The 15,855-nt window shown below is 39.7% G+C and overlaps 1 protein-coding gene across 1 annotated transcript; it reads left to right on the forward strand.

The window, feature by feature from the left end:
- Positions 1-1,107: 1,107 nt before the first annotated feature.
- LOC134916418 (uncharacterized) lies at positions 1,108-4,725 on the forward strand. Its single transcript, XM_063920211.1, has 6 exons — positions 1,108-1,433; positions 2,121-2,229; positions 2,442-2,546; positions 2,782-2,949; positions 3,054-3,197; positions 3,302-4,725. Exons 1-6 carry the CDS (start codon positions 1,431-1,433, stop codon positions 4,507-4,509), a joined length of 1,737 nt encoding a protein of 578 aa, XP_063776281.1. The 5' UTR covers positions 1,108-1,430; the 3' UTR covers positions 4,510-4,725.
- The last annotated feature ends 11,130 nt before the right edge of the window (positions 4,726-15,855 follow it).

Genomic DNA, 15,855 nt, shown 5'->3' on the forward strand with positions numbered 1-15,855 from the left:
CGATGTACAATTTGACCATGACCATTTCTTAGAAGCAAGGGTTCATCACACATGGTACTAATTTAAAAGGTCATTTTAAATGTCACAGAAACCCCTCAGAAGCCACGATGTACAATTTGACCATGACCATTTCTTAGAAGCAAGGGTTCATCACACATGGTACTAATTTAAAAGGTCATTTTAAATGTCACAGAAACCCCTCTGAAGCCACGATGTACAATTTGACCATGACCATTTCTTAGAAGCAAGGGTTCATCACACATGGTACTAATTTAAAAGGTCATTTTAAATGTCACAGAAACCCCTCAGAAGCCACGATGTACAATTTGACCATGACCATTTTCGATTGTTATCTCTGTAGAGCAGGCATTCCCAACCACGGTCCTCAAGGCACACCAACAGTGCAGGTTTTAGTGATATCCAGGCTGCAGCACAGATAGTTAAATCAAAATAACTGAGCTACTAATTAAGTCACCTGTGCTGAAGCCTGGATATCACTAAAACCTGCACTGTTGGTGTGCCTTGAGGACCGTGGTTGGGAATGCCTGCTGTAGAGGAACATTAGCACCACCTACAGGGTTATGTGTTGACTCAAATCGGATTTTTCCATCTTTTGGATTAATTACATACCATAATGAGATATCATGGTGATGGGTCCTAAAGCTATGCACAGAATGCATTTATATTGCCTGTGCGCCTTATACACACAACCTGAAAGTAATTTTAGACAATATTTTTTGTAATTTTAGCTACAAATCAGTAAGCCAGTGTATATTTATGGAATCATAAAATAATTTTGTATTCATGTACATTAGTTCATAAGAACTTCTGTATAATGCTTTTTATGAATTAATATTGTAATTTTAGCTACAAATCAGTAAGCCAGTGTATATTTATGGAATCATAAAATAATTTTGTATTCATGTACATTAGTTCATAAGAACTTCTGTATAATGCTTTTTATGAATTAATTTTATTATTAAATAATTTATGAGCTTTTTATGAGCCTCATATTCTACAGTATAAGATATACCCATTTGGAATGACTTCCATTCAATCTATACAAGTAGTTTAGACCACTCAGGATTTTTTTTTTTTTTTTTTAATTTATTTATTTTTTTCCTTCTGTATATATAATATAAATGTATTTGGTATGCGTTTGATGCGCTGTGTATGACATTTAAGAAACAGCTAAAAGATTATATCTTTATTGTAACTGAAAATAATTATCACAATTACTAAATTATAGACTAGAGTTTATATATTTAAAAGTCCCGCCCCAAGCATCTTGGAAATGTGGGACGGCGTACCACAGGTTGGTGGGGGCCATATGGCTCACAGCCAGTGTTATAAGAACAGGACACAGCACTGATGTGCACTGAGAAGAAATTTCAACTGAAGCTGCACCGCTATACACACTTGAAGTTATAATGGTAAGTGTTGTTATTATTATTATTATCATAATTATTATTATTATTATTATTATTATTATTATATTTATACATATTGCATTTTTTTTTTTATTTATTTATTTATTTATTTTACAAATATGGCTCTGAAGGCTGTTTAAATATGTGGGCTCTATGCCACGATATACACACTGTTACACGATTCTGCCCTGCCATTGCATCCTTTGTTTTTAGACATACATGTATAATATGTTAATATTTCAAACCTATTGGACAGTTGCAAAGCGCAGTATGAACTCATATGTGAAATGCTACATTTTTACTACTTCTTTTTGTGGGTATACCCACATTGATGTTGCTGTTTAGCGATGCATTGTAACACATAGAACATATAGCTTTTAATAATGTGACTGTCTGAAGGTTATTTAAATATGTGGTAATAGCGACATCTAGTGGTTCATTTTGGGAATGCGCCGCCGGCTTTTAATAATGTGACTGTCTGAAGGTTATTTAAATATGTGGTAATAGCGACATCTAGTGGTTCATTTTGGGAATGCGCCGCCGGCTTTTAATAATGTGGCTGTCTGAAGGTTATTTAAATATGTGGTAATAGCGACATCTAGTGGTTCATTTTGGGAATGCGCCAACACATTATTTCAACTAATTCGTTTGATAGATATTAACCGTCTCTCATTTTCATTATTGGTTCAGAGACAGACAATGCAGAACATCAACAGCAAAAACGCTTTCATGGTTAGAAACAGACCTTCTTCTGATGATGATGATGATGAGGCTTTGCCAAGTTATCAAACCTCTCAAAGTAAGCTATGTCTATAAATGACATTGACGCGTTTTTATTTATATTTCAAGTTTAAATAGTATGAAATTATAGTCAAGGTCTACAATTTGTTCATTTTTAAAAGTTTAAATAGTATGAACGTACAACAGTCTGGATACATTGATAAGTAATTATTAAATAGTAATTATTAAATAATTATTATTTTCTCATTTTTATTTCCCCCGATTTGACAGTAATCACAAATACAGAGAATTTCGATTTGTCTGTTGATAGTCCCTTTGGCTTAGACTTCAGCGCTATACCGGATTTTAATAATATTTTGGAATTGGCGCCAGATTGTGAGTAACATGATATCTTTATTTATTTTTTATTTTATTTTATTTTTTTATTTTTTATTCATTTATTTATTTTTCCACGGCTAAAGAATTAAAAATAAACCTTGTACAGTTGTGCTGATTTGTTGTCAACTGTACACACTTTATATTCTCAGTAATGAATCGCTTTTTCATGTTATTCTAATTTTATACCGTATGTAATTTTTTTTTTTTTTTTTCATTTTTTCACCGGCTAAAGATGCCACAAAAATGGATGATGCGACGGCTGATGGTATTCTACGGGATATATTGAACAAACCTGATTATTGTCACAACACCTCTATACAGAACAGCAATGTTGTTGATGAGCAACCGTTTTTCCCACACGCGACAGGGGGTCGTGCTAAAACATTCGAATATAAAGCAGGTGTGTAATCAAGCACTGTTATATGGTATATTGTTATGCGTTGATTTAAATGCTGATTTTCAGGCAGCGTCGTTTATATTTATTTTATAATATATGTATTACAGATGACGCTGTAGCAATGCGATATGCGCCGACGATACCAACAGGCAGTGATACAGTAGCGCAAATACACCGTCTTAGTACAAGCGGGAAAATATCAAAACGCACAACCGCCGCTGAAACGGAAAGCCATCAATTCGCAGCAGCAGGTGTGTAATCAAACACTGTTATATGGCATATTGTTATGCGGTGATTTAAATACTGATTTACATGCAGAGTCGTTTATATTTATTTTATAATATATGTATTACAGATGACGCTGTAGCAAGACGCTATGCTCCTTTGATACCAACAGTCAGTGATACATGCGCGCAGATACACAGGCCTAGTACAAGCGGGAAAATATCAAAACGCACAACCGCCGCTGAAGCGGAGAACCATCAATTCGTAACGCCAGCAATTGTACATAAGGGCGTTGCTAGGTCATCAGTTATGGCTGTGCATAACGGCTGTATCGTCCCGAACAAACGAAAGCCAGCTCGACCAAGAACGAATGAGAGAAGTCATAATTCAACATTTACAGATCTGAAAAGAAAATTGTCATATTCCGAAAATGATAAGCCGCAACGGAGAAGGATCGCGTTACAAACTGTATCATGCGTAAGTAATGATGTTGCTGTAACATCAAAACACACAGCGTTTAACACTGCAGACCGGGATGTCGCTGGTAATACAAAGACTGTAAAGGTTAAGAGGGCATCGCGTCTCTCAAGAAGTAATGTTAAGCAATTGTCGCAATCCGCTGTAATCACAATTCCAGATACACAGGTTTGTTCTGAAACAGAAACAAGGCACATAGCAGGCATTGGTTTGTTATCAAATATTGACTCAAGAAGTAATGTTAAGCAAATGTCGCAAGCCGATGTCATTACTATTACCGATACACAGGATTGCTCTGAAACAGAAACAAGACACATAGCTGGTAATCCTGTGATATCAGATATTGATGACATAAATGGGCAAGAGCTTATTACAAACTGTGTAGAGTCAACGACACAAGATCCGCAGAATAGTTCTGATGAAGTATTATCAGCCCTTGCAGGAATACCTGGTGATACTACAACGGTTGATTGTGTAACATCAATTCCCAATATTTTTACAACGACAGCCCTGGTACACGCATCGGCTGATGCTTGTGTACCGGTGCGAGGGCTAGCGCCCGACATAGTTGATGAATGTCAAAATTCAGAACAATTAGGCCAAGACGCTGAAATACAATTTTACGCGTTGTTGGGTAAGATACGGGAAGATGTTGAGAACATGGGCGTAAAAGCCGGATACTTGTTAAAACACATTAAAGGTGTGTGCCACGGTAGTAAATGTAAACAAGACATTGTTAAAGAAGTTGTTGAGACGTATATGAATGTCATGTCAAAATACATAGATCGGTCGGTTAAGACAACTGAATTTATTAAAGCCAACATACATCATTTTGCAGAAATAAATGAAACTGATCCGTGACTAGGCATGCTAGGCAATGGTTTGAAACGTGTTTTAAATTTAAATGCCTGTAAAAAAAAAAAAAAACCACGAATTAAACCTTGTTTAACATACAGGATCTCACAGTTATTCCGACGCGCAAAGGTGAAACAGGCTGTAACAACATTAACCAGATTGAGAAAGCGCAAGCGGCACAGGGAACATGTGGTAGGCGGGACGCAGAGTGCAATGTATGTAGATATAGATCAATCACCACCCCAAGCATTACCGAATGACGAATCACAGGCTGACAATATTGAGCGCAATGCAAGCCCCATATATGATGATGCAGACAGTGTTGAGTCACCCGGTAATGACGAAGGTCGGCAACATGTATACTTAGAGGCAATTAACAGTTATGAACGACAACGACCGCATTTCAGAGCCGTTGAGTACCACAGGCACTATCGGTTTGTTAATTTGGACAGGGTTACATCATTTGTAGAGGGGGTTCGAGCCATTCATACGGCTATACAGGCCATGCTCGATGGTGTCCTTGCGGGCGTGGATCCGGCCGACCGCGTTCAGCTTAGATTGGAGGGGGGTGGGTTACACAATGCCATCTATTCGCATCGTAAGCCGCAAGAAACATTAGACGCGGACAGTTTTTTGAATCAGATTACAAACACGCTTCAAAGTAACGCTGAATTCTTATTATCCACAGGCTTAAGATTTGTGATCAGTATTTTTAGAAACAGATCAGGGTCTGGCTTGACTGGGCGTAGTTTACAACGCCTGCCCCAAAGTTTAATAATAAATAAAAGAAAGAGATATCTCTATGACTTCAGACGCATAGGTAATAACCTGTGTTTGGCCGCTAGCGTCTGTAAACTTCTGGATAAAGGTAACAATGCCGATGATCATGTAATACAGGAGAGAGCGATCCAACTACATAAAGCTTTGAATCTGCCGCTTGATAAAGCGGTCAGCTTTAGCGATGTTGCAATTTTTGAAAATTATTTAAATGTCTCAATCAATCTCCTCTATTATAGTCAAAATGATTGGAAATACTACAGTACGGACAGTCGTTACAAAGACACGCTGTTTGTGCTATATCACGATTGTCACTTTTATGGGATACTCGATATCAAAGCGTTTCTTGGAGCCCGATATTATTGCATCCGTTGTCATAGCGCTTACCATCATAAAAATAATCACGATTGTCTTTTCTTTTGTAAGGCTTGTCACAGGCCGGATTGTATTGACGATGGTGTGACGGCTTTAAGGTGTTCGTTGTGTAGGGTATTTTGTCGATCAAACGAGTGTTTAGAGCTACACAAAGCTTTAGCTCTTGATCACAAAATATCCTGTCTTGAACATGTATATTGTGACAAGTGTTGTCTCTACAGGCGAACAGATCATAACTGCCGAGGCCTAAAGTGTCCCATTTGTAAGGTGTTCGTTGATGGTTTTTCGAACCATTTGTGCTATATACAAACCATCAAGCCGGAAGAGCCCACAAAGAAATACATCTTTTATGATTTTGAGTGTATGCAGGAGACAGGTGTGCACATACCAAACTACTGTTACGCTTTAACATTAATGGGGGAGAAAGACTGGGAGTTTAAGGGTGTTGCATGTATCGAAGACTTTGTAAAGACATTCATGAAACCAAAATTTGAGCATTACACATTCATAGCCCATAATGCAGGTCGCTATGATGCATATTTTGTGCTGCGCCAGCTGATTAAGGAGAAATTAAAGATTGAATTATTATCTAGAGGCGGCAACATAATGTGCATCACGGTAAAAGATTTGAAGATAAGATTTATCGACTCTTTAAATTTTTTACCCATGCGGCTTAGCAAGTTACCAAAGGCGATGGGGTTTGACGGTACCAAAGGTTATTTCCCACATTTTTTTAACACAGCTGATAACCAAAATTACATAGGAACTATGCCGTCAATAGAGTATTTTGGTCCACAATACATGATGCCTGATGAATTATCTGAGTTTACAGCTTGGTATAAACAGTGTGTACACAAACCGTTTAACTTTCAAAAAGAGCTCGTGCGATATTGTAAAGACGATGTGAAAATATTACAAAAAGCTTGTGATGCTTTCAGATCTGCTGTTATATCCATGACAGAACAGGAGTTTCTAATAACAAAGAAAAAAAAAAAGGTTGTGGTTAAACGTCACATCGAGGCTTTTCAATTAGTTACGTTGGCGAGCGTATGCATGGCCATGTACCGGTGTAAATTTTTACAGGAAAAGACACTGGCGCTTGTACCGGGTGATAACTATCACAAGACGCAGAAGCGTTACTCAACGCCCGCCATACAGTGGTTAATGTACATAGAACACAAAGAAGGGGTGAGTATAAGACACGCTTTACAAGGGGGTGAGAAGAAAGTTGGTAAATACAGCCTGGATGGTTATGCCGTGATTAACGGAACACCCACTGCATTTGAATTCCAAGGTTGTTTTTACCACGGCTGTGGTGCTTGTTACAACGCCGATGATAAAAACAAACTGACTAAAACGACCTACGGTCAATTACACCACAAGACGCAGGTAAAGTTGCACTACCTTAAACGTTGTGGATTTCAGATACGTGAAATCTGGGGTTGTGAATGGAAGTCTATGCTAGATTCTGATGCGGATCTACAGGCTTTTCTGAAGGGTAAAGATTTACCCGAACCCTTGGAGCCACGTGATGCGCTTTATGGCGGGCGCACAAACGCCATAAAGCTGTATCACAAAACAGGCTGTGATGAAAAAATACACTATTTTGATTTCACCAGCCTCTATCCGTATGTTAATAAAACCAAAACGTATCCTATACAGCACCCACGCATTATTTATAAGGACTTTGGTGATGTCACAAAGTATTTCGGTTTTGCCAGGGTTAAAGTTTACCCACCTCGTGGCCTATTCTTTCCGGTTCTGCCAGTTAAAATGGGCGGCAAGTTAATGTTTCCATTATGTCGCACATGCGCTGAGTCTGGACAGACTGAGCCGTGCGTTCATGATTCAGAAAAGCGTGCGCTCATCGGTACATGGTGTACCGTGGAACTAAACTTGGCTGTAGAAATGGGGTACAAGGTATGTAAAATCTATGAGGTGTGGCATTTTGATGAGAGATCTGACAAATTGTTTTCAGGCTACATTAAAACGCACCTCAGGGATAAACAAGAGGCCTCTGGTTATCCCGAATGGTGTACAGACGCCGAGAAACGCCAAGAGTATATAGACGCCTATCAAAAAAATGAAGGCTTGTCTTTACGACCCGAACACATAGAAATCAACCCCGCTAAAAGACAAATTTCAAAATTGTTTTTAAATTCCTTATGGGGTAAATTTGGTCAACGTAGCAACATGCCCAATACGTGTCTAGTGACCGACCCCGACAAGCTTTTTGAATACGCGTTCTTACCGTACTATGACGTGTCCGCTTTGGATTTTATTGACGATGATACAGTTATGGTAAATTGGAAGTATGCCAAAGACCTTTACACCAGGGGTGCAATTTCAAATGTAACTATAGCTATCTTTACAACTGCTTATGCACGTGTTGAACTGTACAAACTACTGTATAGATTACAAGATAGATGTCTTTATCACGACACCGATTCTGTAATTTTTGTCAGTAGACCCGGTGACTGGAGCCCGCCATTGGGTGATTATTTAGGTGAGTTGACCAGCGAACTGCCCACAGGCACCCATATAACAGAATTTGTCTCAGCCGGTCCCAAGTCATACGGCTATCGACTAAACAACGGAAAGACCTGTTTAAAAGTTAAAGGTATAACGCTCAATGTTGATAATGCGCAGCACGTTAACTTTGACAGCCTGAAAGAACTGGTCTTAGATTATCCTTTAAACCCCGAAGGCGATGACCAGAAAAAGGTTGTGATCCGTCAACCCGGTATAGTACGTGTGAAAAAGTGCTGGCAGATAGAGACGCGTACTTTGCAGAAGACGCAAAGGTGTGTTTATACTAAACGGGCTCTTACGGACAACTTCACAACACTGCCGTTCGGCTATTAAGATGGACACCAGATTTCAACACCCTTTCTCATGTATTTTAGCGGGGCCGTCCAATTCGGGTAAAAGTTATTTTGTCAAAACGCTGTTGCAACACGCTGCAACACATATGACTCATGTACCTGATAATGTTGTTTGGTTTTACACCTGTTGGCAACCTATATACGACCAACTTCTGCGTGATTACCCCGGTACGCGCTTTATAGAGGGGTTACCAGAGTCTTTTAGCGATGATCAACTTTTTCCCCCTGATAAGGTTAATTTAACAGTGATTGATGATTTGATGGACGCGGCAAGTAATAATTCTGAGGTTGAGAAGGCTTTCACAAAGTATGTACATCATCGTAATCTCAGTATCCTGTACCTTGTCCAAAACATATTTTGTCAAGGTAAAAAGAGCAGAACTATACATTTAAACACAAAATATATGGTCCTGTTCAAAAACCCCAGGGATAAAATGCAGGTGGGCATTCTGGCTAGACAAATGTACCCATCGAAACATCGTTTTTTTCTCGAATCCTATGAATCCGCAACGGCTGCCCCTTATGGGTATTTGCTGGTTGATTTAAGAAACAACGCTCTTGACGATTATCGTTTACGAAGCGGCTTATTCCCACCAGACAAGCCTGTCGCTTTTGTCATTAAGAAGCGTGGTTCTATAAAGCTATAACAGTACAACCTTTAGTCATTTGTTGCCATTCTAACAACGGTGAACATGTCGGGGCGGATAAGACGTAATTGGGTGCTTTTAAAAACGTTAATTAAAGCAACACCAATCCAAAGAAATGCTATTTTATCCAACGCTTCAAACGATTTAGTCACGGCTATTTGTGAGATAGCGCTCAACACGCTTAAAGGCAAAATACCGCTGTCTCAACGGCAGCTGAACTACCTTAAAAAGAAGCGTGCGCTTATAAAATCACTTTGTAATAAGAAATGTGCCATTGGAAAAAAGAAGAGTCTGGTTAAACAGTCGGGGGGTTTTATCGGCTCGCTGCTTGGTTTTGCTATACCGCTAATTACAGGTCTATTGTCTAATCGCTGATGGAGTACGCTGAGAAAATGTATCTGGTGCCTCAGAATCAGATAGAACGTTTACATAATAAAACGAACAGCGACGACATACGTAAAACAGCAACGCACGGTCTAGATGTAGAGATCGTGAAAATACTACAGAATAATGATTTATCAGAATATGAAAAAGCAAAGCGATATACAATGTTGTTGCAGAGATACCTGGTGTTGAGTAAGCAGGCTGATAGTGAAATGTCAACTTTAGCTCTTTTATCACCCGTTGCAAAATCTGTTGATGAATCAAATAATACGACACAGCCTATTGCCCCCGATGCTGTTTATCATGAGCTTTTGAGCGGTGTTAATGACCGGTATAAGAAAAACTGTGAAATACTATTGAGTAAAATGACACGCTCTAAACACATCACAGACTGGAACAGTAAAGGGGAGTTTCTGTACAAAGGCGTCACTGTGCCTGGTTCCAACATGTTAGATTTAATAAGAAGCATCACGCAAAGTAACGGTGTGTCGATCCGTAATATACCGAATGGTTGGCCTGAATTTATGCGGGCTATGTCTGAATTGAATATTCCCTCAACCGTCATAGCCAATGCGGGGAATAGAATGTGTTTAGAACGATTAAAAGCTGAGATGCAGGATGACTCTGATGGCGCTGTGACATCGCCCATGTCGTTACAAACCCTTAACAAAGGGCGAATAAATGTTTTAAGTCCCCCAGGTTTAACAACACCGCACGGTTACTTACTGCCTAGGAAAAGATCCGTAAATCTATTTCAGGATTCACAGTGGCTGAAACTATAACATATAACTAATTTATATTATTTTTATACACTGTATTTTGTGTTGGTATTTTGCGCCACAATGTTTAACTTATGTCAATAATATTTTATGTAATGTTTTAAATGCATCTTTACCGTGTTATATATATATATATATATACATATATCAATAAAATATGCTTATGCTTTATAAAACAACGTTTTGTTCTTTGTTTCTATTGCTGTAAACGGAAGAAATTTCAAGCACACGATATAAAGTTTAATAAACAACGTTGTTTATTAGAAAAACATCATAGATATGATGCGTTGTACATAAAACGTATCAAACAGAATGTTGATTACAAGTTACACAAACAATACAACGTTGTGCGTAACACGCTTCACACACAGCGTTGTGCGTGAAACGTTTTATGTACAACGTGTCAAGTTATGACACGTTGTACATAAAACGTTTCACGCACAACGCTGGTTACAAGTTACACAATTCTGTATATATCTATATGCATAATGATTCAGACAATGGCTTCTTGGTAGTCGTCTTACAAAATTTGAAACAAAACAATCATTACGTTTTGTGTCATCACTAAAACGGGCCAGTACATCCACATATTTGTATTTTTTACACATGTAAAATATAAAGTATATGCAATATTGACCGCAAACGGTACTGTTAAAATTTTGCAACTGCATATTTTGGTGATAAACACTTTTTGAATTCAAGTTTAAAAAATGTATTATTGCCTTTGGGAATAGGGGGCTGTCAGGGGCTAACCCGTAAGAATCAAAAAAGTAACATTCACGTTGTTCGTTAAAATAAGCGGCCAACCAGTGCTCACCCGGCTGCCCGCTGCTATGCGTATTGATTACAAACACGCAGGGATATTGCAACAGTTTACTGACCGGTAACATATCGCACGGATACGTTCCTTTAAAAACATGCCTTGTGCTTTGCACGGCGTACAGAATACAGTTTATCTGTAATGTGTTCATTTTTTCAGCAGCGTAGTGTTAGTTTATTTCATTTATAGATAATCGTACAGCACATCGCGCCTTTGATTAATCTCGATGATGTTATCAAATAGAGCGTATATTATCACATTGACTGTCCGGTCCAACGCTTCTGCAAAGCGGAATTCGGCACGTAGATTGCCTGTTCTTATCAGGGAAAGGTGTTCTCCACACTCCTGTTCTGGTGAAAGGTCAAAAGCAAATAGCGTGTAGCCCCTGAGGTACTCTTCGCGGTCAATCAGTATACCATTGTCAGATTTCTGCTTATTTGTGATCTGTATGAGTGACATATACTCTCTTACAGCATTACCGCTTTCAAAGTCGGGTTGAAATGGCTTGGCGGGGTGCGGCGTTCCATCCAGATAAAGGGACGCAAAACTTACATTTTTATGTTCAAAGCACAGGGGGTTCCGGTTATGGATTCCTGAAAATGATTCGTTATCCACGAAACCGGCTATAACTGTTTTCGGCACTTGACCTAAAAATAAATTTTCTAGATTAAATACTCTACTGCCTGTTGGTACGCTGTAGATTTTCATCCCAACGCGGTCAATCGCGTATTTCGCGTTACCGTTTAACAGAGCCTGCGCGTGCCCAATCCGCACGGCCGGTGAGACCTGAACTCTTTTCACGAACAGGGATGCAGCTGTGATCTGTATTTTAAAGGCATCCGCCTCAGACGACATTAAGCAGAATGCGTCTTTGTTTCTGGTTAGTTTAATCTTCAGATCAACGGCGTTTAAAATTAGTTTATGTTGATGGAAAAGGTCGCAGTGAAGCGGTCCTAGCAGTTCAACAGTGCGACTCTGCGCTGTTGCACCTGCTCGTTTTTTGAATCCCGTATTCGGGCCGTCCAGCGTCGTGTTGTTAAATTCACCATCCACATCTTTGTAAAATAGTCCTGTTGTGTGTTTTGTTGATAATGCGTCCGAGCTGTAATTTAATATAGTCTCAATGTACGCGCGGTATGCGTAAAGATTGTTGGATTGTGATATGAGCCTGTCGCCCAAAGTTACATCCACTTGGTTGAATAAAGTCGCTATTGGGTAATTAATAAGCGCGACCCGCGCACCTTGCGGTATCGGCGTGTTATCGGTTCGTACGATCTTACATGTCACGTACAACAGCGTATTGTTCAGATCGTAGTAGTGTTCACCGCTGGCTGCTATATAAAACTCAAGCGGAGCTGTGTCGGATAACGCCGCTAAAGGTTGAACTTCGACGTATAGACTTTTCTCTATGCTAGTTTGTGTCGGGGGCACGTCAAAAAGATCCAGCTCTGTTTTTGCACATTCAACGGATTCGTGGTGTATGAAAGACATGTTTAAAAAATATCACCAGCGGCACTCTTCGGCTTTCTCTTCTTCTTTGAGTTGCGTCGTCTCTGTTTTTTATTTAAAAAGGGTATGTCCCAAGGCGGAAGCGTTATCATACGCTTCCGTTTTCTTTTAGACACGCCTTTTCTTGTATATATTAGTCCTGAACCGTCTTGCTTTGCTTGGTTCGCCTCGTGTATCTTATTCACAACGGCCGTTGTGGCTTGCCCGATAACATCTTTCGCTATATTACGAACCGCTGTCTTCATATGCGGTTTAGCCAACTCTAAACCTCTCCGGAAAAGAGGAACAGCTTTTCTGAAAAGACTTCGAAAAATACCGCCTAAACCGCAGCCGTACATGTATGCGCTGCCGTGAAAACCTGGTAATCCATTACCGGCTTGAGATTTATAATATTGCGCATAGAGTCCCGGATCGCCATAATTTTTAACAGCGACCATTCTGCTTAGTTAATAAAATTCAGTTTTGCGACGTCTGAAGTGTAGCTTCACGATCGCTTTCCCAAACTTAAATGCCATGTTCTCGTTTTGGTCGTTCTTTATCTCTATGGCTATCGTGTCAAAATGTGTTTTGCACAATGGTACGTAATCGGGTTTCTCGTATCGTATTGTGACAACCTCATTGTTATAACCCTTCATTTCAACAGTGCGAAGTAGCGGTACATAACTATCCCCGACCCGTTGGTGTTCGATAATGTCTGTGTACACGTACATCGTATATTGGCCGCCTTTGATGTCGGCGCATGGTTTAGAAATATTAGTTTTAGGTTGTAAACCCAGTATCCATGTCAGCTTAGAACCGGCGTGGATTTGATACAACAGTTTACTGTCACATGTTACAACGCGTGCAAATGGATCATACGTTAGTCTTAATCCAACGTCCAGTTTCAGTTGTACAATTTCAGCGTTGATTACGTTTAGTAACGCTTCGATTGTTTCATAAAAACCGGGTTTAATGCACAAACTCGCGACTCTCGCCACCGGCTGTTCCGCCGTTCCATCCCATGATAATTGCAGTCTACAATCTTGTAAATCCAATGTATTCCACGTATGCGGGTATTGTATCTCAGTAAGTGCCACTTCCCATTCGCCATTTAAGTCTATCGGTTTAGCCAACTTTGTCGTATAGTTAGAAATCTTATTTTGCGGGAAGGTAACAGCCGATGCGTTGCTGGGTAAGGTTATGTAGAACGACTTGTCATCCATCGCACGTCTTGTTAGATCCTGATGATCTTTATATGTCTTTTATCACCGATGCTGCGACCCAACTGTTAAATTTTGCGGGGTACCCGCGCCACTTGACTAACGCGTATTTACGGCCTCTGACCGTCTTATTTTTTAAAATCTTTTCCACTTTGTAAACTCTGTTATAGTTTTTTGGTATGCTTTGAAGCTCTTCGGGGTAAAAACTACCTGTTATAACTTCACCGTACAGATCTGCCTACTTATAAAGCGGTTTAATCCCTTTAGTGTTCACACTATGGCCCTCATTCCGAGTTGATCGGTCGCAAGGCGAATTTAGCAGAGTTACACACGCTAAGCCGCCGCCTACTGGGAGTGAATCTTAGCTTCTTAAAATTGTGACCGATGTATTCGCAATAATGCGATTACTAACTACTTAGCAGTTTCAGAGTAGCTCCAGACTTACTCTGCCTGTGCGATCATTTCAGTGCTTGTCGTTCCTGGTTGACGTCACAAACACACCCAGCGTTCGCCCAGGCACTCCCACCGTTTCTCCGGCCACTCCTGCGTTTTTCCCGGAAACGGTAGCGTTTTCAACAACACGCCCCTGAAACGCTGTGTTTCCGCCCAGTAACACCCATTTCCTGTCAATCACATTACGTTCGCCGGAGCGAAGAAAAAGCCGTGAGTAAAAATACTTTCTTCATAGTAAAGTTACTTGGCGCAGTCGCAGTGCGAACATTGCGCATGCGTACTAAGCGGATTTTCACTGCGATGCGATGAAAAATACCGAGCGAACAACTCGGAATGAGGGCCTATGTACAACAAAAATCTCCTCAGAAAAGCTCTGTTCGTAACCTTTCTGAAATATGTCCTTATATTTAGAAATACGGACGTGGTCACCGATTCCTAAACAAACTGGGGCTTTCTTACTTCTAAAGTAATCACCGTAGGTCGTTTTGAAGACACTCAATGCGTTAGAGTCATTCACATCGTTTGGAGCGCACTTAATCGTTCTATGGTATGTGTTATTATAGCTGCGTATGAAGTCTTGTAAAACGTCTATATATCTGTAGGTATTCTTTGCCGTGAAATAGCGCCACATGCGTGTTTTTAAAGTCCTATTGAAGCGCTCTATAACAGCCGCTTTCACATCGTTATTGGTCGTGAAATGCTTTATACCGTATTTTTCTAACACCTTTTTTAGGCTTCTGTTTAGAAACTCTTTACCATTATCGGTTTGTAGCTTCAACGGCACATCGCCGCGCTGGAATATTTTTTCAAAAGCATTAGCGACCGTTGCTGCATTCTTAGCGGTCAGACTTTCACCCCACACCCTCTTACTGAATATATCGATGATTGTTAATATGTATTTAACGCCATCGTTGTATTTTGACAAATCTATCAGCGAGACCAAATCGCATTGCCACTGTTGGTTTATACCCGATACACAAATCATGTTCCTTTTATAGTTTTTTCTTGCTGGCTTGTGCAGCGTGTATGCGTCTTGTTCTTGTAACCACTTTCTTACGTCGGATCTTTTAAATTTATTTTTAACCGACCCATAATATTTATCAATGCCGCTAAAACTACCTGGTTTTAACACTGTGTAATATGCATCTTTCATCCGCCTGATTTGACGCGCCGCGTTGCGTGACATTCTGCGACTGGTGTTGCGCGACACTCTGTGACTGGTGTTACGCAATAATTTTTAATACGGTTTAATATCGAACACTATCAATTTATATAAATTTTTATATTAAGCGATATAAAACACTATCATTTAATATTAAAAGGGGGCGGGTCCTAGGAGAAGTGGGTGTGGTACCTGTCAAGTTTGACAGAAAGGTTGACTTTATCTACTATAATGCTGCAGGTAGCGTCAGTTTCCACAGGGGGGTGTACAAGACTAATTACAAAATACTACAATGGTATTTGGATAATGATACAAGGGTCTATTAGAAAAGCCCATAGGGTAATGCTAGAATCCACATTTAG

The sequence above is a fragment of the Pseudophryne corroboree genome, chromosome 1 (genome assembly GCF_028390025.1).
Source record: "Pseudophryne corroboree isolate aPseCor3 chromosome 1, aPseCor3.hap2, whole genome shotgun sequence".
Lineage (NCBI taxonomy): Eukaryota > Metazoa > Chordata > Amphibia > Anura > Myobatrachidae > Pseudophryne > Pseudophryne corroboree.

What these genes read in the sequence shown, in the direction of transcription:
- LOC134916418 (XM_063920211.1), top strand. An exon ending in TTTGGAATTGGCGCCAGATT is followed by an intron (nt 2,547 to 2,781) that starts GTGAGTAACATG and finishes CACCGGCTAAAG; the next exon opens with ATGCCACAAAAATGGATGAT. An exon ending in CCATCAATTCGCAGCAGCAG is followed by an intron (nt 3,198 to 3,301) that starts GTGTGTAATCAA and finishes TATGTATTACAG; the next exon opens with ATGACGCTGTAGCAAGACGC.